Here is a 26,752-nt window from a genome sequence, read left to right on the forward strand (position 1 = left end):
GAATCTCTCAGTGTTCCCAGCAAAAGTCCCAACACAGCTCATTGGCTGCGTGGATCACATGTCCATCCCTGCCAAAATCCCTGAAGCCAGTGGGATGGGGAAGTGGCTTAGGACGAGGTCACATGCCCCACTCCCAGCACAGTCTAGAAGGCAGGAGTGGCTGGAAGGAGGAGAAAGGAGGCTGGACAGGCAAAGAGCCAAAGTCTTGCAGAATAATAACAGCTACAATTCATTTATTCATTTATATTAAACACTGTGCTGTGCTGGCCCCAGGTAAAGTACATGTAATACTTACAACAGCCCCACCAAGTAGCAGGTTAGCCTCATTTTGTAGACATAAAAACTGAGGCCAAGAGGAAACCGAGGTTGAGGTTTCACAGCTAGGAAGTGGTGGAGCCTGGGATCTCCTGGCTCAAAGGGAGCACTGAGGTGCCCCAGAGCTCGACCCTGAAGTCCCCTGTGCTGTCCTGTGGCCGCCCTCACCAAGGGGCAAGTAGGCTGGACCAGCCACTGAGCTGAAGGTGGGAGGGCTTAGCGTGAGGGCAACTGACAATACCAAGGCAACCACCTCTGTGATGGAGAAAGAGGAAAACGAAAATGATAGCACCGGACAGGCTCCCAGTAGGCCCGCGGATAACGAGGGGTCTTCGGCAGAGGCCATAGGCAGATGACCCGGCTTGTTCCTCAATGGAAAGCCAGAGGTAGGAGGCCAATGGGGACAGGGCTGCCTCTCAGGGCTGGGGTCCCCGGACGTTAGGATGAGGATGGGGTGAGGGTGCCCATGCAACCTGCTGGGAATTCAAGGAAGAACGGCATTTGTGTTGTGCCCGCTGTATGCCCAACGCCTGACAGCTGCATCTCACGCCAGGCTCAGGAGGCCCAGTAACCAGCTGTCGAGAAGGCGGCCCCAGCACCCAGCCCAGCGCGGGACCTGCACGCAGCAGGTGCTCAGTAAGTGTTTGCTGCTGAGCAGATCACCTGACAGCACTGTAAAAGGGGCAAATCATTAACCCCATTGCCAAGGTGAGGAAGCCAAGGCTCGGAGACGGAGACGGCCAAGGCAGGACCAGTACCCGAGTCCAGCCAGGCCTAGCTCCCCAGGGGGCCATACCTGTGAAATGCCTGGCTCCTGAGGTCTGGGGCAGACAGACGCCAGGTGGGGCTGGCCACACTTCAGCTGCCACCTGTCCTCTCTTGGAGCACCTGCCCTGGCCAAGTACTGTGGCTGGCAGGTCACCCGGGGTGACCAGGACCCCACTGTCATGGAGTGTTCAGTCTTCCCATCCCCCACCCCCTTGCCCCTGGCTTCAGTTTCCTTACCTGTGAAATGGGAATGGTCGTGCTCACCTCACAGTGAAGGGGCAGATCACAGAGGCTACACCTGTGGAGAGCTCTGGGAGGGTGGCATGATGGAGGTATTTGCCCACCAGGGCACTGTGCCGGCACAGGCAGGCGCCCAATAAATGCTTACTTGAGTGGGACCAGTGCTCAATAAATACCACCTGATGCTCCCTTCCCCTGCCCCACCTAATTCTTCTTCCCCATCCTCCTCCCACGTCACCCCTTGCCTCCTCAGTGCTCCCTCCCCTCACCCCCCAGCCCAGTTTGTCCCCCCCATCCAACACCTCCTCCCACCCCATTCCTCTGCCCTCCCCACAGGCACCCAATTCCTCCTTCCCCTCACCCTTCCCCTCCCCACCATTGTCCCCATCCTCCTCCTGTCCCCTCCTTGCCCCTCAGCTTATTCCACCCCTTTCCCTCGCAGCCCCCTCGCCCCTCCATTCCCACCCACTTCCTCCCCCTCTGCTCCCCCATGCCCTGAGGGCCAGGCCTGGATGGTGGAGTTGGGGGGTGGTGGCCGGGCTGGAGTTCAGGCCAGCTAATGCTTAAAGTTTCGGGTGGGAGTTTGACTGACTGACATCACCCTTCACTGGTATGTAGCTGATGGGACTTTCTGTGTCACCTATGTAGGGGACATGGAATTTGGAATTTTCATCCATAAACAGGACAAAAGTGGATGTTGATGGGCAAAAGTGATGAACTTGGCTGGACATTTTCAGTTTGCCTTTCTAAACCTGCTCTCTAATGTGGGGCTCAGAAACCGATACCCCAAAATATGGCGCTTTGACACGCTGAACTGAAGGAGCCCCAGTCTCTCTGACCTCCTCCCGCTTCCTGCCTCTCAATCCTCTGTTTCTCCCAAAGTTGTTCTCTGAATTTCCCTTTTCTGGCTAATGTCTGGACCACCAGAGAAGAAAGCAATGACCTCTGGTCCCTTCCCTGAGTTTTCATTAACTGAACTCATATCACAGGAAGAAAGACTGACATCTGTCAACACACCTGGACAGACTTTTGTCCCAAACCATTGTCTGCTCTTCAGGCCCAGCAAACTTTGTCCCCAGCCATCATATGTTCTTCAAGCCCATTGAATTCCCCTAAAACTCATTTACTACGCCCCTAAAATCATCCAGACTTGCACATCTCTCTTTCTTCTAAAAAGAAGGGTGGTTTCCACAGTGTAGTGGTAAAACAAAAAAATAAAAATTTCAAAAATATAAAAAGAAGGGTGTATAAGCATCTGTACCCCAGTGGGATATTGGGTCACCACTCTGTGGTTTTTCCCTGTGCACACTAATACATTTATTTATATGCCATTTCTCCTATCAATCTGCCTTTTGTCAGTTGACTTTTCAGGGAACCCTCAGGACAAAGGGGATGTAGTGGCCCCTACACTACTCTTCTCCACCTGCTCCGTGGCCTGGGAGGCTGAGGACTGGCTCCAGTGACCCCCTTCCCTTCTAGCTTCCTGCTGGGTTTGGCCAATGGCAGCCATTTGCAGGAGAGTAAAGGGTGAGGGGAGGCGAGTTCAGGATGTTTATTCCCCTGATCTCTTCCTGCTGAGTGCTCACCATGTGCCCATGCTCCTCTACCGAAGGGCACAGCCTGTCAGAGCCTCTCTCTTACTTTTTCTAGATGTTTGCAACTGCTCCCTCCTTTAATGGTAACAGCTTCCCGCTCTTGCTCATGCCAGGGGGCTTCACCGTTCTTTATTGGTTTCCCTTAACCCTGCTCACAGCTTTATAAATAACCCCTCTTCCTCACACTCTCAATTACCCCATTTCTATGTCCTGGTCACTCAAGCAGGAAATCACCTCTCCTTCTGGTGAGCTCCCACGATTCTTACCAGTCTCTTCGTATAATACTTGCCATATTCCACCTCCCGTGAAAGATGTTTAGTGCAGCAACACTCTCGCCCCGCCCTGGACTGCAGTCTTGCTCAGGGCAGAATCTATGCCTGATTCTGTGGTTCCCTCGTCGTGTTTTTGTATTGTCTACATATGAGGTGTTCTCTTAATATCTGTTCAGTGCATCAGTACTTTATTAAATGAGTACATCCATAGCTTGCCAGGTTTGTCCTTGGGTAAATGTGCTGAGTCTCCCGCTCTGGCCATCAGTGCCCTGTCCGCCCTAAGCATCCTGTGGTGAAGCGCTTTGTCTTGCCCGTTCAAGATCTGGACAGGAAGGTAAACGTTTTTGCAGAATACACCTCACAGCCAGAAATGCAATGTCCTGTCCGCGGTGTTTGGATGGAGAATGTCCCCACGTCACAGTAGCTTCAAGTCCTGGTTTGGCTGGCCCCGCCACCTGGCTTAGACACAGGAATTGCACTTCAGCTGTGTCTGTTTTTTTACAAATTCTCTGAGATTCTTTTCTTTAGAATTTTGCCACCAAGTCTTTCCATTCATTATAAAAATATTATATGTCATGTGTGCCGGAGGAGATCTAAAACAAAACACAACAAAAACCATACTGCTCAACGAAATACGTAGGAATTCTGAGGGTCTACTTGTTGGGCAGTGATAGAGGCTGATGCCTCCAAGGGGCGAGGCTTCTGCTTCCCAGCAGGAAGGAGTGTCGCGACTATGAAACGCGTTTTGCCTCTGCACACAGCACAGAGCCTCCGGGAAACCCCCTTCCCCCACCTTCCCATGCAACTGAGGCCACCCACAGCTTTGACTCGTCTCTGTAGGGTGAACCCACAGTCCTGACCACTTCTTTTGGTACCTGAAGGGGCAGGGAGGAAACATGGTGGGCCTGATGGATGAGCCCTGGTCGGAGGAGGAAGCTGGATGCGAGGGGGAGGTGGCCCCAGCCTGACTGGGCTACCAGTCCCGGGAGCCTTGGCATAGGGAAAGCAATGCCACTCCTGGGTCAGAAGACACTTCATCCCCCATCGCACACCTCCACCCCCTTTCTCTGGGGGCAAGCTGAGCACCCAACCCAGTGTTGGGCAGGGCCTGAGGGGCCCTTGGGTAGCTGCTCTTCCTTCTGCAATTGGGAATGTGTGTCCACAGAGATGCAGCACAGGGCACAAAATTGGGAAGTGCAGACTATTTGCTTTGTGGCACCTGCTCATGATCAGCGCCTCTGTGCTGGCGCCCTCGCATCCAAGGGCATAACCAAACACTCAACCGCTAGCACTGACCAGTCACAGTGACCACTGGAGCAGAGCCCTGGGGGGCCCTGCTGTGCCAGGCATTAACCCTTCATTTGCAGGATCATGGGGAAGTCAGTGGGAGGCTCTGGGAAGTGCTTTCAATACTCTAGGAGGCAGTGCGCTTCTGCCAGTGTGAACGAGCTGAACATCAGCCCTGCTCTCACCTCTCCCCACCCTCTTATAGTCGCATTTTCCTTTCTTTTCTACATCCATATTCTATTTTCCAATCTTTCAGCCAGAGGCTATGCCCTCTTTTCCTTCAGTAGCCCTCCATATGGGGACAGGTGTGGCCTAACATGCAGTGGCCTTGAGAGGACAGCATGGCCCAAACCAGGGATCCCCAAACCTGGCTGTGCATCAGAATCACCCAGGCTGTGCCTGAAACCGATAGCCCAGGTCACGTGTACTTTTACGGAGCGTGCCAGTGATGCTGAAGCATAACCAGGCTTAGCGGTCCCTGCCTTCCTCCTAAATCCAGGATCAGCAGGAAGCGCCGGGGGCAACGTTGCTTCAAACACACTCGAGTTCTTGGAAGGAAGGTCAGCGCTAAGAGCCACTCACAACGGCTGTTTCCTCCTGATGCATGTGATCAACCCCAGCAGCAACAGCACGGTGGCCGCGAGGATTGCTGCCACCGAGACAGCAGCGACGATGATGTTCCTCTGCAGGAAGTGCAGAAGCTGCCCGCAGGGCATACTCTTGTAGGGAACATCTAAAGGAGAAGACAGGGCAGAGTGAACCAACACAGATCCCTGCTGAGTTACCCCGACCAGGACCAAACCTGCAAGGACAACCATTAGTTCTGCTCGTAGCAGAAATAAAAACCTTGGATCTCAGCCACTGGTTCCAGAAATTCTCTTAGGTGAAGGAACTGGCTTTGTTTAGGAAAATACATTCATAAGCTGTGTGGTGGTAAGATGAGATGCTGTTGGGTGGTGGAGATGCGATGCTAGGGTATGTGCTGGCATGCAACAAAGCAACCAAAAAGAGGGGTCGACAAACCAGTCTGTAGGAGGTGTTCAGAGGCAGGGGAGAGAGTAGGCAGGGGCGTCATAGGAGGTAGAAAAGTCCTGCAGCAAAGGCTTTTAAGAACAATGGAGGCAAATACTCAGTTTGCAGCTTTCCATAGCGCAGTAACATAACCTCTTTTCTGCTGCCTCCTCCCTGCCCCTCGGCTTCAGGCAATTGTGCTGTATACACTTTGTGTGTGTATGTTTGGGGGGGTTCATGTCTGCACCAACATGAGGCAAACGTAATGCCAGAGGTGATTCGAGCTTGTATGGCTCTCTAAGGACTTAACAGAAATCTTGAGGGTGGATTTGGAATACCCCGAGCACCAGCTTGGGAGTACGAGGCAACCTTCACTAGATCTCAAAGGAAGATACCAGCTGACATCGGGGACTCCTAGAGCTTCTGTCACCCCATTTGTGATGTGACCAAAAAAGAAAAAGAAATCAGGGAAATGGGACATAGAGGTATGACCACAGGAACCAGCTGGTTGAGGACAGCCAATGACGCAGGCAGAAGAGTGCTGGCCAAGGGCCTTCTTGGGTTATGGGGAGAAAATTGGGCATGTCCAGCTTCTGCCTTCATCTGTGCTATGTCAAGAGGCAGCTTATCAAGCATCTCTAAGGGCTCTGTTCAATAATTCAGCATTTAATTTCTGAGTTAGGAAGTCACAACCCACCATAATTTTGACAGTGCGTGGCTGCGTGGAGTGGGTGTACCGGGCTTGGTGCCAGCCCGGGTGAGTTTCTACCCACTCTGAACAGGCCTGGGCTCAGGAATGAACAAGAACGAAGACGCCAGGCACTTCAGGGACTAGGTCAACATTTGGCATTTAATCTCCTGCTTGTTCAAAGCCTCCGTGCCCAGCATTGGCCAGGGCTTGGCAGATGACACTCGTGTTATGAATGACCCTGGCTGTGCAGAAACAACTTAAAAGCGGCATCTTCTTGAAAGGGTGGTCCAATTTCTGGAGTTAGTTTAATTCCTCATTTTAATTGCAGATCATATGCTTTTGCAGTGAATTAAAGGTGTCAGTTAAAATATCATGAAAGGCAAAAGAGACGTTCTGGAGCCATCTGTACTTAAGTATCATAAGTACTTAAGTTCACGCTGCTTAGATTATTACCTGTTTTAACTGCTCCTTGAAGTGTTTCTTTATCTACAGTAGTTAATTGCTTACTTAAATCCCTGTTGGATAGAGAGGATTCTCTGCCCCTTTTCTCCTCTGAAACGTGATCTACAAAAGATAAAATGTGTTTAGCTATAAACAATCATTGGCCTGTGATCAGTTCTGTTTTTATGATGAAAGTAGCTTCTTCTAGAGTCAAAGTGAGGAGTTAGGGAGGGTTCAAGGGAAGAGTCTAAATGTGATACAGTACATTGGCATTTTGTTTTTATTTTTTAAATCTAACAAATTCCTGGGTAAGCCACCCACAGCTGAGGCAGTGTTTCTCACACTCAATTGTGCATCAGAATCGCTGAGAGGCCTTATTAAAACCCAGATTGCTGGGCCCCACCCCAGGGGTTCTGATTCCGTAGGCGTGGGGTCGGCCTGAGAACGTGCATGTCTCACAGATCCCAAGAGATGCATCAGCTGCCGGTTGGGGATCACGCTTACAGGACCCAGGAAAGAACCTCTCAGCCAGTCGCTGAGCCTCCCTGAGCCCCAGCCTCCGTCTCCACTTGCATAAAATACAGATAAGACCTACCTCGCAGATAGCAAAATGTTCATGAAAATAATTTTTAAACCACCAAGTACTATAAAAAATGTTTCTTGAATTGCAAGGACAAGATAGGAAAACTACACTGAAATATGCATTTATTGGTAGAAGGATTGCAGAATAGTAGGAAGAAGACAGAGTCGAAATGAAAAATATTTGAATCCTAGCTCTGCCATTGGGACCTGCGGAAGGGCCTGAGTTCAGCTTGGAGAAAATGGGGAGGCCAGGACGGCTGTCTCTCCCAGACACGCTGTGGCCTGGGGAGAGGCTGAGAGATGTTCTGAGAAGTTCCAGGGAGCAAATTAGAACCAATAGGTAGGTGCTCCAGATAAATCTGTTTGGACTGTTTAGTAGTTAGGAAGTAGAGCTATGAAAAAAGGAATAGGAGAAAATGAGAAGTAATGAATCTCAAGGCCCCAGAAGACTTCCAGGCAGGCTGGAGCCCCCAAGCTCAGACGGGAGAACTCTGAGAGCCAGAGGGGCAGCTTTGGATGAGTTTGGTACGTCTTTGTTGGCCGGGTTCATGAAGGGACAGAGAATTATCGAAATGTGATTAGGATTATTATGTGGGTGTATGATACCAGCCTCATGAAGTTCTGATTATTCCTGGGAAAAGAGAGGAATTTGTTCCTTATTCAACTTGTCTTAGAAAAGAGAGAAAAATCTCAATTTAATATGACTTATACTTAACTTGACTTTTGAAATAACAACTTGTCTAATCAAAGTCAAGATATGAACCACCACAGACAGAGAACTCTGGATAGCATGGAGCTGTCCGTGAAGGGGTTGTGCCTGCCTCACTCTCTCATAGAGCTGTAAGAAAGAATAGACTTGACACTTGAACACACGTCTTTACTTTCCTTGTCTCTATACCCAGGTGGGGGGAGTGACAGAATTAAGAGCCACTGTCTGTACTTATCATCAATATGGTTGTTTAAGTTTTCATTTACCTAAGGTTCTTTGGACAGTTTGAAGGATGTTTTTCACACCCTGTGATGGGCTGTGATTTTGATCATTTGTTGGATTATTTCTAGTGGGGAAAAATAAGCACAATTATCAAGTTTTCTTCTAGTTTGAGCTGCTGTCCACAGACCCGGGCACACCTTTTACAAGACACATCACTTCTCAAAGGGTAATTCCCCAGCCCTCTTCCTATCCAGCCCTTTTTGACTGTTGCTTTTTTCGTTATTATTGGAATGGTCACTGCTGCCAAGGAGGAGGTGCAGTCAGTGTAGTCTGGAATTTCCTGGTCCTTGCAGAGTGGCCTCAGAGCAGCTCCCTACCTCTGAAGAAGGACATGGTCAGCCCCCTTACCTGGGGCGTGTGGGTAAGGGGTCTGCCCTCAGGGTCTGTTCAGCCCTCTTCTTTCCTCACTCTCTCTACTAGGTTGACTCTCCTATGAGCTGTGAGCTCTGGGAGGACAAGAATGCCTCACTTAGCTTTCTAGCTTCCGGCACAGTACCTACGACCAGGTAGGAGAGGTCAGTAGCTAGGTCTTGAGTGAGAGAAAGAGTCTTGAAGAATCTTGGCTGCAGCCTCAAGAGAGACTCTGAGCCAGAACCACCTCACTAAAACCTGTCTCATTAGCCAAGACTGCCGTCCTCTGAAGGCCGACCAGCACTGGAAGGCCTGTTTCCAAGATCACTCATACAGAAGTTGACCGAAGGCCTCACCTCCTCGCTGGCCGTAGGCAGGGGGTTCAGTTCCTCACCACAAGGACCTCTCCTTAGGACTGCTTGACTGTCCTTACAGCATGGCAGCTGACTTTCGCCAGAGTGAGTGATCCAAGACACAGCAAAGCAGAAACCACAAGGTCTTTTATGACCTAATCTATGAAGTAGCACACCATCACTTCTGCCATGTTCTAGTCATTAGAAGCAAGCCACTAAGTCCAAGCCACATGCATGGGGGAGGCTCCACCTTTTGAAGGGAGAGGTAGCAAAGAATTTGTCAACATATTTTAAAACCATGATGTGAATGGAATTCCAAAAAACATTGCTGAGTAAAGTAAACATGTGCTTGTCTCCACATGAACATATGGATTTAAATCTGCTACTTCTGGCTTTCTGCAAGAATTGTGGATGGAGAGAAGTGACTCCCTTTCTGAGGCATTTATACTCTGCAAGAAGCCTGGACCTGGGCATGTGATCTGTACCATTAAGCAAAGACCACGAATGGTTTCCAAGATATTAATGGTTAAGTTTAGCCATATGAGATTGTTGATATTTGACCATTTTTGACCTACATAAACAGTAAGTTCAAATGCTCAACCTAGCATTATAGTCCCAAGGGAAGTTTTTTAATCTACATTTTTCTTCTAATGTTGAGGTTCCTAGAAACCCCAAATCACTGATTATCAAAACAAATGTGATAACCACTTTGTAATGTGATCCTTTCTTAATTAAAAAAATATAACATGTAATTTACTTCAAATCTAGTTTATATTGATGGCTGCACACCTTGAGGTCTGGGAAGATAGAGGAAGATAAGCCCACTTTGTACTTAGAAAGTGATTGAGCATTGAGTCAAGCTCCTGTAAGGGAGAAAAATACAAAAGGTGATGTCATCTTTGGTCCTGTGCAAAAGTTCTAGAAAAAAATCTATCAACACTGGAGGTTGAAACCTGCCACAGAGATCTGGGAAGTGAGTCATGCTTATTCCAGGGAAGCTGAGCTCAGCGGGTTCCTGGTCCCCTCCAGTGTTACCACAGTGGGGCAGAAAGTGCTCACAGTCAGCTTCTGTATTTGAAAAAGTATTTCATGCAGTGAATATTTGAAAGGGAAAACACTACCCTCACTGCTCTCCAATGGCACAGGTGGAATCACTAGGCACAAGGCAGAATGGCTAAAGGCAGAGTTTCCAACCTTGGGGACACTGGGCTATTGGTCTGGTTAGAAAATCTAAGGACTAGTCGTAAGCAATAATGGGATGTATTGCTTTATGTGATGACTGCGAAACTTTCTGCCTCAACATTTTTTGTTTTTTTGTTTTTCTTTTTGTTTTTGAGACACAGTCTCATTCTGTCACTTGAGCTAGAGTGCCGTGGTGTCAGCGTAGCTCACAGCAACCTCAAACTCCTAAGCTAAAGCCATCCTCCTGCCTCAGCCTCCCAAGTAGCTAGAACTACACACGTACGCCACAACGTCAAGCTAATTTTTCGGTTACTGGCTAATTTCTTTCTATTTTTTTAGTAGCGACAGGGTCTCACTCTTGCTCAGGCTGGTCTCAAACTCCTGACCTCAAGCAATCCTCCTGCCTTGGCCTCCCAGAGTGCTAGGATTATAGCCATGAGCCACTACACCCAGCCCCTCAATGTTCTTTCATGTGTCCTTAAAATGCACACAAACTATGCAAGATAACTGGTGTCTCTTACAGGCATCCTAAGTTCAAAGACCAGCACTGTCTCCTACGAGGGGCTTGACCTGTGGGAAGTTACTTAACTTCAGTTTTCATGTACGTAAAGTGGAGGCATAATGATGCTACCTACCTAGGACTGCTGCAGGAATTAAATGAGATCATGTAGCTGAAAACTCCCACATCTTGCACACAGTAAGTGCTCAGTAAGTGGTAATTTTATCATTATAATAGTGATTATTATTGTTACAGAGAAATGTGTCATTCATTCATTCACATATTATTCATTTAGCAAATATTACAAAGCACCTACTATGTGCCAGGCACTAACTCCTCATCCCTGGGGACACACAGTCTAGTGACCACACTAGAAAGTGTTATGATTTGTCTTTTGGTCATTTCAGCATATGTACTGAAACAATGATTACCAGTAAATTTAAAGGGAGAAATGGAAGCCCTTAAACCATAAGGCATTAATTAGAACATAATGTTTGCAAAGAAAAGAGGGAGATTATAAATTAATTCTAGTGTTAAAAGAAATCTTTGTCCTAGTTCCTCCTAAAGGAAAAATAAAGGTTTGAAAGTAAACTTTCTGGAAGCAACTGAATGAAGAAATAGTTTTACAAATCAAAGGCTCAAGCTAGATAATAAGCTTTCTATCCCCTGAGTATATCATTTAATTATACTCAAACAATGAACAATTGCATGTTATTATCCAGGGGCTAAGGTACATTATTATTCAGGAGCTCAGGTGTCCTAGCGCTACAGTGTACACTCCTGAGCAGGCCACAACCAACATTTGCAGGCACCAGCACAAGAGTACAAATGGATCAACAAATGGTGCTCGGAAAACTGGATATCCACATGCAAAAGAATTAAGTTGGTCATTTATCCAATACCACATACAAAAATTAACTCAAAATGGACAAGAGGCCAAAATGTAAGGCCTAAAACTATAAAGCTCTTAGAAGAAAACACAGGGTAGAAGCTTCATGGCATTGGATTTGGGAGTGATTTCTTGGACATGACACCAAAGGCACAGGCAAGCAAAGAGAAAATAGACAAAATGGACTTTATGAAATTTTTAAAAGACAGTATCAACAGAGTAAAAAGGCACCTCACAGAATGGGAGAAAATATTTGTAAATCATATACATGATAAGGGATTAATATCCAGAATACATAGAGGACTCCTAAACCCCAAAAATAAAAAAAAATTCAACAATTGGCAAAGGACTCGAATAGACATTTTTCCAAAGAAGATCTACAAATGGTCAATAGCACATGAAAAGATGCTCAACATCACTAATCATTAGGGAAATGCAAATCAAAACTGCAATGAATACTACCTCATACCCATTAGAATGGCTACTAAAAAAAGCCCAGAAAATATCAAGTGTTGGCAAGGATATGGAGAAATTGGAACACTTGCGCACTGTTGTTGGGAATGTAAAATGGTATAGCCACTGTGGAAAATAGTGTGGATGTCCTTCAAAAAGTTAAAAATAGAATTCCATAGGATCCAGCAATTCTACTTCTGGGTATATACCCAAAAGAATTGAAAGAAGTTATTTGTACACCTATGTTAATAGTAGCATTTTTCACAATAGCTAACATGTGGAAGCAACCAAAGTGTTCATCAAGGGATGAGTGGATAAGCAAAATGTAGTAACATACAATGGAATATTATTCAACTTTTAAAAGGAAGGAATATTCTAACATATGCTACAAGACAGATAAATCTTGAGGAAATTATGCTAAATGAAATGTCAGTCACAAAAATACTGAATACTGTATGATTGCATTTATGAGAGATACTTAGAGTTGTCAAAATCATACAGCAAGTAGAATATTGGTTGCAAGGGGATACACAGAAGGGGGAATGGGAGTTATTATTTAATGCATATACAGTTTCAGTTTCATAAAAAGAGTTATGGAGATGGATGGTGGTGATGGTTGCATAACATTATGAATGTATTTAATAACACTGAACTATACACTTAAAAACAGTTAAGATGACAAATTTTACATTATGTGTATTTTGCCACAATTTAAAACTTGAAAAAGGAGTACAAATGGAGTAACACTTATATATCAATAATTAAAAATTATAAATTATGGCTCAATCTACATATCTAAACAAGGACTTCCTGCTTCCTTGGTAGCTAAAGGAGCCCCAAGGCTCCTTCTCAGTCCCCCTGCCAGTCTGAGTGATAACACAGACTTGCTGAAACAGGACAAAAGCTGGGCCCAGGCCCAAGACTCCTGAGCAGGGACTGGACTCACCAAACCTCACTGGGACCAAGTGGGATTTATTCCAGGAATGCAAGGTTGGTTCAACATTAGGAAATTAGTATGATATACAATCTTTGTAGATTTAAGGGAAAAAATTATATTATTAGTTCCATGGATGCTTTAAATAACCTTTCACAAAATTCAACACTCATTTCTGATTTTAAAAATATTCAAGCAAGGACTCTCGGGGATGGCGGAGTGGTGGTGACCTCCTGGATTCGTGCTCCCGGAGAGGAAGGCATGGATCTCGACCTACCACAATGCTAGAGGACCGCTCCCTGACAAGAACAGCAGTGTGAATCCACAGAGAATCAACATGGGACACACAGAGCAAGAAAAGTCTGAGGTGAATGGGAAATAGGATCGTGAAATTCTGGAGAGTGTGGGACGGACAATAGACAGCGGAGTGCAGGACGGCTGCACCCGCCTCACCATCGAGTGGGGCGGGGACAGCCTCTTAAGAAAGCGGCTTGTTCTCCCCACTGACCTCCACACCCACTTAATTAGAGACCTGCCTGAAGCCGGTGCAGAATCACCGTGGGAGACTTGGGTCTCTGCGGATAGGAGACATTTTCGGGAAACAGCTTAGACCCTGGGGGATCTCAGCTGAGACTGCGCTTGGCGAGGAAGGACAGAGCTGTGCTAGGGCGAAAAGCAGCAAAGGGTCGCCGAACCACAGATTTTTTTGTATTTCTTTGCTTTTTTTCCACAGTTCCCTAGCCGGGGAGCCCCGGTGGGTGTCTATGCTCGCCAGGCCCCCAGCTCTGGTGCCTGCTGGACCCTGAACAGTCACCCCCAGCGTCGGCGATCTGTGGGTGCGCGGTCGCCATCTTGGGGCCCACAGCCTAGCCGCTGTGGAGCCATAGGGTGCCGAGCGGCTCCCTGGGTGGCCCCCTCCCCTGGTCCGTGGACTCTCTATAGGGGCCCCACCCTTGTGTAAACACTGAGTACTTCTCCAGACGCAAAAGTGTGGAGCCTGGTCCCTGGGGACATTGGGCCGGGGCAGACTTTTGTCCGTGGGAGCTGCAGCAGCTGGGGCACTGAGTGAGCAAGGGCACTGCCCACTCCCCATAGCCAGTGTCTTTCCTGCAGAAAGAGACAGAAACTACCCCTATAGAAGAAGAACCAAAGGAAAAAACAAAAACAACAACAACAAACAAAAAGAGAGAGAATTTCTGCCTGCAACTAGTGTGGATCCTGCCTGCTTACTGAAAGACCACAACACAGTGACTTAATTTGCCAAAGCGGTCTTAGGTCACTCCAATCCTCTAGGGCTGGACCCACCAGAAGCAGCCCCCCAACTGAGGTAGAAAAAACTCTAAACAATACACAACAGTCTCCTCCTCTTAACAAAGGAAGCAACATACCTAGATTACTTCACAGCCTAAGAACAGAGTACAAAGTGTGCTGTTAACCAGACTAAAACTGTAAGAAAAGATTTAACGATAGATCTAGATGGGAAGGGCCCAGTGAAACAACATGGGGAGCACAAAGAATCAAACGGAAATCTCACCCCCAAAGAGAAATACCAGCTCTCAACCAATTGACACAAACCAGGCTCAAAATACCAATATGTTACAGGAAGAATTTCAATTATGGATTATAAACAAGCTGAATAATATACAAGAAATAATGGATAACCAACACAAAGAAACCACAAAAAAAATACAGGATTTGGAAGAAAAATTCACTAAAGAAATTGAAATATTGAAGAAAAACCAAACTGAACTCCTAGAAATGAAGAATTTATTCAGAGAGCTACAAAACAATGTGGAAAGTCTCAAGAGCAGGGTAGATCAAACAGAGGACAGAATCTCAGAGATTGAAGATAACTCTTTCCAATTAAATAAGTCACTCACGGAGATAGAACAAAGAAATAAGAGAAATGATCAGAGTCTTCAAGAAATGTGGGATTATGTGAAGAAACCTAACGTGAGAGTTATTGCATTCCTGAGGGTGAAGAAGATAATAAGCAAGGGTTAGATAAGCTATTTGAAGACGTAATTGAGGAAAATTTTCCAGGCCTTGCTAAAACTCTAGATATACAGGTTCAAGAAGCTCAAAGGACCCCTGGGATATTCATAGCATATAGGAAAACACCATGCCACGTGGTCATCAGACTGACCAAAATATCCACTGAAGAGTCCCTTCTCCGAGCTGTAAGGAGAAAGAAACGAGTAACATACAAAGGAAAGCCCATTAGAATTACACCAGATTTCTCAACTGAAACCTTACAAGCAAGAAGAGGTTGGGGCCCCATTCTCACTCTTCTGAAACAGAATAATGCCCAGCCTAGAATCTTGTACCCAGCTAAGCTAAGTTTTCCATACGAAGGAGAAATTAAGACATTCTCAGATAAACAAGGACTGAGGGAATTCACCAAAACAAGACCAGCCCTCCAAGAAGTACTAAAAAGAGAGTTGCACACGGACCAGCACAAGAAAGACCCACGAATGTAAAACTACTCAAGAGCTAAAGATCAAATTCCAGCTATCACAATGGCTCAAGAGAGAAAACACAGCAGTGAAGTTCTACCCAACAAGCTGAACAGAAATCTGTCCCACTTATCAGTTCTCTCAATAAATGTGAATGGCTTGAATTCCCCACTCAAGAGACATAGACTGACCCAATGGATAAAAAAATACAAACCAAGTATCTGCTGTCTTCAGGAAACTCACCTAACCTGCAAAGATGCATTTAGACTGAAAATAAAAGGATGGAAATCGATATTTCAAGCAAACGGTAGCCAAAAGAAAGCTGGTGTGGCAGTCTTAATTTCCAATAACTTAGTTTTTAAACCAACAAAAGTAATAAAGACAAAGATGGTTACTATATAATGGTGAAAGGCACAATTCAACAAGAAGACATGACTATACCTAATATATGTGCATCCAACTTAGGTGCACCCAGATTCATAAAGCAAACCCTACTTGATCTGAACCAAATGATAGATAACAATACTGTAATAGATGGAGACTTTAACACCCCACTGACAGTACAGGACAGATCCTCCAAACAGAAAATAAATAAAGAAATAATGGACTTAAATAGAATGCTAGAACAAACGGGCCTGACTGACATCTACAAGACATTCTACCCAAAGTCCACAGAATATACACTCTTCTCATCAGCTCATGGGACATTCTCTAAGATTGACCATATCCTAGGCCATAAAGCATGTCTTAAAAAATTTAAAAAAATAGAGGCTGGGCGCGGTGGCTCACGCCTGTAATCCTAGCACTCTGGGAGGCCGAGGTGGGCGGATCGTTTGAGCTCAGGAGTTCGAGACCAGCCTGAGCAAGAGCGAGACCCCATCTCTACTAAAAATAGAAAGAAATTATATGGACAGCTAAAAATATATATATAGAAAAAAAAATTAGCCGGGCATGGTGGTGCATGCCTGTAGTCCCAGCTACTTGAGAGGCTGAGACAGGAAGATCGCTTGAGCTCAGGAGTTTGAGGTTGCTGTGAGCTAGGCTGACGCCACGGCACTCACTCTAGCCTGGGCAACAGAGTGAGACTCTGTCTCAAAAAAAAAAAAAGAAAGAAAAGAAATTATACCATGCATCTTCTCAGATCACAGCGGAATAAAAGTAATAATGAACCCAAACAGGAACCCTCATTCCTACTCAAAGTCATGGAAGCTAAACAACTTTCTCCTGAGCAATTATTCTATAAAGGAAGAAATCAAGATGGAAATCAAAAGTTTCTTTGAATTAAACAACAATGGAGACACAACTTATCAAAATCTATGGGACACAGCTAAAGCAGTCCTAAGAGGAAAATTCATATCCATGAATGCCTATATCAAAAAGACAGAAAACTTGCAAATAGACAACCTAATGAATAGACTCAAAGAGCTGGAGAAAGAAGAACAGATCGACCCCAAACCCAGCAGAAGGTGAGAAATTACTAAGATCAAATCAGAATTAAATGAAAAGGACAACAAAGAAACCATAAGGGAAATTAATAAAACAAAAAGTTGGTTCTTTGAAAAGATAAATAAAATAGACACACCTCTGGCTAGCCTAACCAAGAACAGAAAAGAAAAATCTCTAATAACCTCCATTAGGAACATGAAAGGAGAAATCACAACCGATGCCACAGAGATACACGATATCATCTATGAATTCTACAAGAATCTTTATGCACACAAACTGGAGAATGTGGAGGAATTAGACAAATTTTTAGAAACACATAGCCTCCCCAGGCTCAACCACGGAGAATTAGAGTTCCTGAATAGACCAATATCAAGAACTTAAATCGAAACAGCAATAAAAAATCTTCCCAAAAAGAAAAGCCCTGGTCCAGATGGGTTCACACCCGAATTTTACCACACATACAAAGAAGAACTGGTGCCCATCCTACATAAACTATTCTCCAATATCGAGAAGGATGGAATTCTCCCCAACACGTTTTACCAAGCCAACATAACATTGATACCAAAACCACAAAAGGATGCAACAAAAATAGAGAACTACAGACCAATTTCTCTAATGAATATAGATACAAAAATTCTTGATAAAATCCTAGCAAATCGAATCCAAGTGCTTATCAAAAAAATAATCCATCACGACCAAGTGGGCTTCATCCCAGAGATGCAAGGGTGGTTCAACATACATAAATCTATAAATGTAATTCACCACATAAATAGAAGCAAAAATAAAAACCATATGATCCTCTCAATAGATGCAGAAAAAGCATTTGACAAAATTCAACACCCTTTTATGATAAGAACGCTTAACAAAATAGGCATAGATGGAACCTACCTAAAAATGATACAAGCCATATATGACAAACCCACAGCCAACATCATACTGAATGGGGAAAAATTGAAAGCATTCCCACTTAGAACTGGAACCAGACAGGGCTGCCCACTGTCCCCATTACTTTTCAACATAGTATTGGAAGTCCTTGTGAGAGCTATCAGGCAAGAGAACAGAATCAAGGGAGTCCAAATAGGGAAAGAAGAGATCAAACTCTCACTCTTTGCTGATGATATTATGTTATATCTGGAAAACCCCAAGGATTCAACCAAGAGACTCCTGGAATTGATTAACGAATATAGCAAAGTCTCAGGTTACAAAATCAATATACACAAATCAGAGGCATTCATATATGCCAATAACAGTCAATTGGAGAACCAAATTAAAGACTCAATACCCTTCAAAATAGCAACAAAGAAATTAAAATATCTAGGAATATATCTAACTAAAGAGGTAAAGGACCTCTATAGGGAAAACTATGAAACACTGAGGAAGGAAATAGCAGAACTTGTAAATAGGTGGAAAACCATACCATGCTCGTGGATCGGAAGAATCAACATTGTTAAAATGTCTATACTACCCAAAGTGATCTACAGATTCAATGCAATCCCTATTAAATCACCAACAATCATTTTTCACAGATGTAGAGAAAATAATTATACACTTTATATGGAATCAGAGAAGACCCCGTATAGCAAAAGCAATTTTAAGCAATAAAAACAAAATGGGAGGTATTAATTTGTCAGACTTCAAACTATACTACAAGGCTGTGGTTCTTAAAACTGCCTGGTATTGGCACAAGTGCAGGGACACAGACCAGTGGAACACAACAGAAAATCCAAATATAAAACCATCCTTATATAGACACCTAATCTTTGACAAAGCAGGCAAAAACATACTCTAGGGACAAGAATCCCTATTCAATAAATGGTGCTGGGAGAATTGGATAGCCACATGTAGAAGACTGAAACAGGACCCACATCTTTCATCTCTCACAAAAATCAAATCACAGTGGATAACAGACTTAAACCTTAGGTGTGAAATGATTAGAATTCTAGAAGAAAATGTAGGAAAGACTCTTAACAGACATTGGCCTAGGCAAAGAATTTATGAAGAAGACCCCTAAGGCAATCACAACAACAACAAAAATAAATGAATGGGACCTGATTAAATTAAAAAGCTTCTGCACAGCCAAAGAAACAGTCACGAGAATAAACAGACCACCTACAGAATGGGAAAAAATTTTCACATACTACACATCAGATAAAGGACTGATAACAAGAATCTATTTAGAACTCAGGAAAATCAGCAAGAAAAAATCAAACAACCCTATCAAAAAGTGGGCAAATGACATGAATAGAAATTTCTCAAAAGAAGATATAAGAATGGCTAACAAACATATGAAAAAATGCTCAACATCCCTAATCATCAGAGAAATACAAATCAAAACTACAATGAGATATCACTTAACTCCAGTGAGAATGGCCTTTATCAAAAAGTCCCAAAACAACACATGTTGGCGTGGATGTGGAGAGACAGGAACACTCATACACTGCTGGTGGGACTGCAAACTAGTGCAACCCCTGTGGAAAGCATTATGGAGATATCTTAAACAGACTCAAGTAGACCTACCATTCGATCCAGCAATCCCATTATTGGACATCTACCCAAAAGAACAAAGGTCATTCTATAACAAAGACACATGTACCCGAATGTTTATAGCAGCACAATTCACAATTGCAAAGATGTGGAAACAACCCAAATGCCCATCAATTCATGAATGGATTAGTAAACTGTGGTCTATATATACCATGGAGTATTACTCAGCTATAAGAAATAACGGAGATACGACATCTCTATGGTTCTCCTGGAGAGAGTTGGAACCCATTATATTAAGTGAAGTATCCCAAGAATGGAAAAACAAGCATCACATGTACTCACCAGAAAATTGGTTTCCCTGATCATCACATAAATTCACATCTGGGAATGATACCAATCGGATATCAGACTGAGGTGGGGGATGCGAGGAGGGGATGGGTATATACCTACATGATGAGTGCAATGCGTACTGTCTGGGGAACAGACACGCCTGGAGCTTTGACTTGGGGGGACAGGCGGTACATGGGCAATGTATGTAACCTGAACTTTTGTATCCCCCATAATAAGCTGAAATAAAAAAATATATATTCAAGCAAATATAACAAGTGTTAGTGAGGATGTGGAGAAATCACAACCCTTGCACACTGCTGGTGGGATTATAAAACGGTGCAGCCACTATGGAAAACAGTATCGAGGTTTCTCAAAAAATTAAAAATAGATCTACCCCACAATCCCACTGCTGGGCATATCTCCTAAAGAATTGAAAACAGGGTATTGGAAAGATATTTGCACACCCATAGTCATAATAGCCAAGATGTGGGGGCAACCCAAGTGTCCATCAACAGATAAATGGATAAAGAAATGTGGTATACACCGCAATGGAATATTATTCATCCTTAAAAAGGAAGGAAATCCTATCATATGCTACAGTGTAGATTAACCTTGAGGACATTATGCTATATGAACTAAGCCAATAACAAAAAGACAAACACTGTACAATTCAACTTGTATGAGTTATTGAAAATAAGCTTATGGAAAACAGTATGAAGAGTTCCCAAAGAACTAAAAATAGAACTACCATTGGATATAGCAATCTCACTTTGGGTACAAAGGAAAAGAAACCATTATATCAAAAAGAGACCTGCACTCATATGTTTATCACAGCACTATTCACAATAGCAAATATGTGGAATTAACCTAAGTGTCCATCAATGCATGACTGAATAAAGAAAATCCAATTATTGTGGCATATACAATGGAATACTATTTGGCCATAAAAAAGAATGAAGTCGGCCGGGCGCGGTGGCTCACGCCTGTAATCCTAGCACTCTGGGAGGCCGAGGTGGGCGGATCGTTTGAGCTCAGGAGTTCGAGACCAGCCTGAGCAAGAGCGAGACCCCATCTCTACTAAAAATAGAAAGAAATTATATGGACAGCTAAAAATATATATAGAAAAAATTAGCCGGGCATGGTGGTGCATGCCTGTAGTCCCAGCTACTCGGGAGGCTGAGACAGGAGGATCGCTTGAGCTCAGGAGTTTGAGGTTGCTGTGAGCTAGGCTGACGCCACGGCACTCACTCTAGCCTGGGCAACAGAGTGAGACTCTGTCTCAAAAAAAAAAAAAAAAAAAGAATGAAGTCATGTCTTTTGCAGGAACATGGATGGAGCTGGAGGCCATTATCTTAAGTGAAACAACTCAGAAACAGAAAGACAAATACTGAATGTTCTCACTTAGAAATGTAAACTACCTAATGTGTACACACAGACATAAAGTGTGGATGACAGACAATGAAGACTCGGAATGGGAGCTGGGAGGGAGGTGGATGATGAGAAATTATTTAATGGGTATGATGTATGTTATGTGGGTGATGAATACACTAAAAGTCCAGGCTTCACCATTACACAGTATATCCATGTAACAAAATTATACTTGTATCCCTTAAATTTATATGAATTTTTCAGATAAAGTATTAAACTCATAGGAACAGAAAAAATAATCAAATAGAAATGGACACACACATTCTCAATATGAATATATGTATATATGTATGTGTGCATGTGTGTGGGTGGATGGATAGATAGACAGATAATCTCTTACTCATATTAGGCCTATAACCAGTGTCCTCATCAGGAAAATCTAGAGGCATTTCCTATAAGAGCAGGAACAAAGCAGATGCCCACTATATCTCCAACAACTACTCAAGATTGTCCTAGAGGTATTAGCAATGCAATAAACATGATAAATAAATCAGTTAGAAGCACAATAATTGGTCAAACTATCTCTATTTGCAGATTATATACAGTATATGTAGCATTGAATAAAATAATAGGACATAAAATTAACATACAAAAATCAAGCCTTCCTATACTCAAACATTAAGCAGGTAGAGGATATAATGACAGAGAACACCCTCCCCCCACCCCCGACCTGCCATGCTAGCAACACAGAAAATTAAATTACTTAGGAATAAACTTAACAAGCTATGTGGAAAAATATCTGTATAAGGAAAACTTTAACATACACTGTAAGTAAACTTGAAGAACTGAAAACACATTCTCATTTCTGGCATAGGATGATTCCATATCAGTTTTCCCAAAGTGAATACTGCATTATAAACTTAATACAATACCAATAAGAACACCAATAGGCTTTTTCTGAAGTTAGACAAGTTGATACTGAAGTTCATATGGAAAAAACAAACATGCAAGAATATCCAGGGAAACATTTAAAAAACAAACACTACAAAAGGGGGACTAGTCCTACAAGACATTAAAACATACTATTTCAGCCTCTAATTAATAAACACCCCCATCCCAGGCTGGCACATGGTCAGGCTTAGGAACCACTAGCTCAGTTCCTATGCCTGCACCCAGGAAAGACCGTATATTTGCCAGTGATATATTCGGCCTAGTTTTTTCTTTTAAATCTCTAAACCTTCCGAGGGAAGAAATGCTTCATGGGGACCGGGCATGCTGGCTCATGCCTGTAATCCTAGCACTCTGGGAGGCCGAGGTGGGCAGATTATTTGAGCTCAGGAGTTCGAGACCAGCCTGAGCAAGAGCGAGACCCTCGCCTTTACTAAAAAGAGAAAGAAATTATATGGACAACTAAAAATATATACAGAAAAAATTAGCCGGGCATGGTGGCACATGCCTGTAGTCCTAGCTACTCCAAAGGCTGAGGCAGGAGGATCGCTTGAGCCCAGGAGTTTGAGGTTGCTGTGAGCTGGGCTGACGCCACGGCACTCTAGCCTGGGTAACAGAGTGAGACTCAGTCAAAAAAAAAAAAAAGAGAGAGAGAGAGAGAAAAGAAATGCTTCATGGGATTCTAGTTGCTCATCCTGTCTTCAGAGCCAACCTGCTCTGAAGCATAGTCACATCCGGGAGATCAGCCTCCGCTCAGGGGCTGGAGGGAGCGCTTTCCCACGCTCCTGACGCGGAGGGAGAGAATCCCTCAGGAATGCGCTCAGCCCCTGCCTACCCCCCACCACCCCGGGGAGGAAGAGCCTTTCGGGGCAGTTTGGGAGGCGGAGCCCGGTGCCTGCGGCCAGCTCTCTCCCTCCTTTTGGAATAAACACTCTGACCTCCTCTGCGCAGTCTGTTTTACAGAAGCAGGCTCTCACGGGGTGCGGGGGTGGGAAATGACGGGTATCCTAACCACGATTGGGGCGCTCTTCCTAACTCGGGGTGAAGCGCCCACGTTATCCAAGCACACGTATTTGTCTACGAGAGAGCGTGAGCGCCACCTGCCGGATCCTCGGCTTAGCTCACATTCGGTCCTGAGCTCGGGCAAGAAGAGAAAGAATGACCACTTAATGACTCTCGCTTCCATTTTATCCGTATGCGTTTACCATTAGCGGGAATTTTGTCCACACTGCTAAAGAAATATCCTGGTCCAGGTGAATTCCAGGCAACACTGGCTCCTTTGATGAAATGCATGAGAAAAAAATAAGAAAAAAGGTTTTTTTCAGTACACACCTAAAGGCAGCTTGGGTCCGTTTTGTTTTACACTTTTAAGCTGAAATGCTAATATAGAATTCAACTTGTATGTGGAAACGTGTGTTTGAAAGTTAATACACCAATGTAGAGAGAGGTGTCATCTGACTGCTGATTGCAGAGGGGCCCAAGCAGCTGCCTAGGAAACCACCCTCAGGAATTGGAATGCACATGTGTATGCATAATGCCAACATAGTACTCATTCCTCCTCCCTGCCCGGGCCCTTGCATGCACTGCTGGCAGATTTCTGATACACAGGTCTATCCTTATGACCTGTGATCAAATACCTATCTTAATCCCCAAAGATTTTTTCCACAATATGAAGCTACTTTTTTCCCACGATATGAAGCCACTTTGGGGAAAGAGTATGTTCTTCAGTTTTGTCATTTCTATGGGTGTGCATAAGGCAGGTCGTTTATTTGGTCTTAACATCCATTGAATGGGGTATTAATGACACTGACCCTCTCAAACCACATCATACACTTGAAATTACAAAATGTGTTGAGTGGAAAGTTATCATGCTTCTAAGGGCTCCTGTTGTCAAGAATAGGGAACCACACTTGCAAATTGGGTTCCTGTCCCCTGAACAGCCTCCTGATGCTGCACATCAGGGATCACCCCAAAATACACAGATGTTCACACTTTAGACCATAGATTCCATAGTCAGTGGAAGGTTATAGAGACGATTTCAGACATTCTTTCTTTCACATCTCAGTTTGGTTTTGCCCATCAGTAGTTGGTTAAAAGAATGCTAAAATGATAGCATAGCACATTTAAGATACATAGGCCTGAACTATGTACAGTTATAGTGTTAGTGACATATACTTGCTTTCTTTCATGTTTCTCTTTGTGATTGATTTGACTGCTGTTCTTGTTTCATCAAATGGTGAATCATAATATGGAACTGTGGAAAGCACTTGCAGTAAAATTTCATCTCAAGTGAAGCAAACAAAGGCATGTTAATACAGGCAATGCAATATTTTGCTAAGTACCTACAACAGTTTATGAATACTGTGAATAAATGACACAAACTCAATGTATATGGGACGTTATGCCCTAAAATATTTTGTCTTGGGAAGGGAAACTCCAACTATCTAAATCATTTCTGGAAAAGCTGTGATTGTCTGAGATATCCTAGGCAGTTAACAATGCCCACTAAAGATAGGGCCCCAAATCTCATGCCATAATTTTCCTGCTTGTTCGCGTTGTCACTCTGACCCACCTCTGAGAGTGTCTCCAAAATGACCCATAAAAATGGGGCAGAGGCTGCGGGGTAGAAATAGAACAGATTCCATAAGCTCAGAAAGCTCTTGGTTCATAAAACTGTTGCTAATTTTTCAGGGTTACATTTTTTGAAATATATTAAGTTCTCCTTCCCTTTTAAAGATTTCAGGCTTCTACTTTCCCTGGGAAGTAGCAGTTTTACTCTCCCTTCTTTTTGATACCATTGTAAATGGAATCTTTTTCTTAATTTCCTTTTTGGGTTGTTCATTTTTAATATAGAGAAACACAACTGATTTTTGTGTGAATTTGTATACTGCAACTTTATTAAATTCATTTATTAGTTGTAACAGTTTTTGTGGAGTCTATAGAGTCTTCAACATATAAGATAAAGTCAACTCCAAACAGAAATGATTTTACCTCTTCCTTACCAATTTGGATACTCATTTCTTTTTCTTGCCTGCTTACTCTGGCTAAGACTTCCAGTACTATGTTAAGTAGAATTAGTGAGAGCAGGCATCCTTGTCTTGTTCTTGATCTTAGAGGAAAGCTTTCAGTCTTTCATCATTGAGTATAATGTTATCTGTGGGTTTTTCAATAGGTCTTTATTATGCTGAGGTCGTTTCCTTCTATTTCTGGTTTGTGGAACGTTTTTTATCATGAAAGGATGTTGAATTTGCTTAAATGCTATATCTGCATCAATTGAGATGATCATATTGGTTTTATTCTTCATTCTGTTAATGTAGTATATTACATTGATTGATTTTGTATGTTAAACCATCGTTACATTCCAGAAATAAATCCCACTTGGTCTGGTGCATAATCTTTTTAATATGCTGTTGGATGGAACTAATATTCATCAGGTGCTGGGAGGGTGGGAGGGGGATGTGGAGATGGGTAAACTCACAACTAGTGGGTGCAGAGCCTACTGTATGGGAGATGGGCTTGTCGCTCTGGCGTGGGTGAGGCAAAGGCATTATATGTAACCAAAATGTTTGTACCCTCATAATATTCTGAAATTAAAATATATATATATATGCTGCTGGATTTGGTTTGCTAATATTTTATTGAGGATTTTGGCATTTATATTTATAAGGGATGTCAGTGTGTAGTTTTCTTATAGTGTCTTTATCTGCCTTTGGCATCAGGGTAACACTGGGCTCTCAGAATGACTTAGGAAGTGTTTCCTCTTCTTCAATTTTTTGGAAGAGTTTGAGCAGGACTGGTGCTCATTCTTATTTATATGTTTTGTAGATTTTGCCTGTGAACCCACCTGATCCTGGGCTTTCTTTGTTAGGAAGTTTTAATTACTAATTCAGTCTTTTTACTTATTATATGTCTATTCAGATTTTCTATCTCTTCTGGAGTCAATTTTGATAGTTTGTGTGGTTTCAGGAATTTTTTAATTTCATCTAGGTTATCCAGTTTGTTGGTGTACAAATGTTCATATTGCTCTCCTATAATCCTTTTTATTTCTGGAAAAGTAGTAGTAATGTTCCACTTTTCATTTCTGAATTGATGAGTCATCTTTTTTTTTTTTTTGGTCAATCTAGCTAGAGGTCTGTAAATTTTGTTGATCTTTTAAGGAACTAACTTTTGGTTTCATTGATTTTCCTCTATAGTTTTTCTATTCTCTATTTCATTTCTTTCCACTATGTACTCTACTATTTCCTTCTTTCTGCTAGCTTTTTTTTTTTTTTTTTTTTTTTGAGAGACAGTCTCACTCTGTTGCCCAGGCTAGAGTGCTGTGGCGTCAGCCTACCTCACAGCAACCTCAAACTCCTGGGCTCAAGCAATCCTACTGCCTCAGCCTCCCAAGTAGCTGAGACTACAGGCATGCACCACCATGCTCGGCTAACTTTTTCTATATATTTTTAGTTGTCCGGTTAATTTCTTTCCATTTTTGAGTAGAGACGGGCTCTCACTCTTGCTCAGGCTGGTCTCGAACTCTTGACCTCGAGCAATCCTCCAGCCTCGGCCTCCAAGAGTGCTAGGATTACAGGCGTGAGCCACCGTGCCTTTCTGCTAGCTTTCAATATAACATGCTGTTCTTTTGCTAGTTTCTTTAGGTATATAGTTAAGTCAATTATTTTAAGCCTTTCTTCTTTTGTAATGAATGTATTTATAGCTCTAATTTCCCTCTTAGCATTGCTTTCACTGCATCCCACAAATTTTGGTATGTTGTGTTTGATTCTCATTCATCACAGAATAATTTCTCATTTTCCTGTGATCTCTTCTTTGACCCATGATTTATTTAAGAGTGTGTTGCTTAATTTCCATGTATTTGTAAATATT

General features: G+C 43.4%; 1 protein-coding gene across 1 annotated transcript in view; it reads right to left on the reverse strand.

Annotated features, from left to right (window-relative positions):
* Window positions 1-3,650: 3,650 nt before the first annotated feature.
* The window catches only part of C19H2orf92 (chromosome 19 C2orf92 homolog), a 35,947-nt gene continuing 12,845 nt past the window's right edge, over window positions 3,651-26,752 (reverse strand). Inside the window, exons 4-8 of the mRNA XM_069493901.1 lie at window positions 24,066-24,170; window positions 23,092-23,163; window positions 6,633-6,743; window positions 5,060-5,210; window positions 3,651-3,783 (exon numbers count right to left, since the gene is read on the reverse strand). Coding sequence (XP_069350002.1) covers window positions 3,651-3,783; window positions 5,060-5,210; window positions 6,633-6,743; window positions 23,092-23,163; window positions 24,066-24,170 — 572 coding nt within the window. The remainder of the gene's footprint in view (window positions 3,784-5,059; window positions 5,211-6,632; window positions 6,744-23,091; window positions 23,164-24,065; window positions 24,171-26,752) is intronic.

The sequence above is a fragment of the Eulemur rufifrons genome, chromosome 19 (assembly GCF_041146395.1).
Source record: "Eulemur rufifrons isolate Redbay chromosome 19, OSU_ERuf_1, whole genome shotgun sequence".
In the NCBI taxonomy this organism is placed as follows: Eukaryota; Metazoa; Chordata; class Mammalia; order Primates; family Lemuridae; genus Eulemur; species Eulemur rufifrons.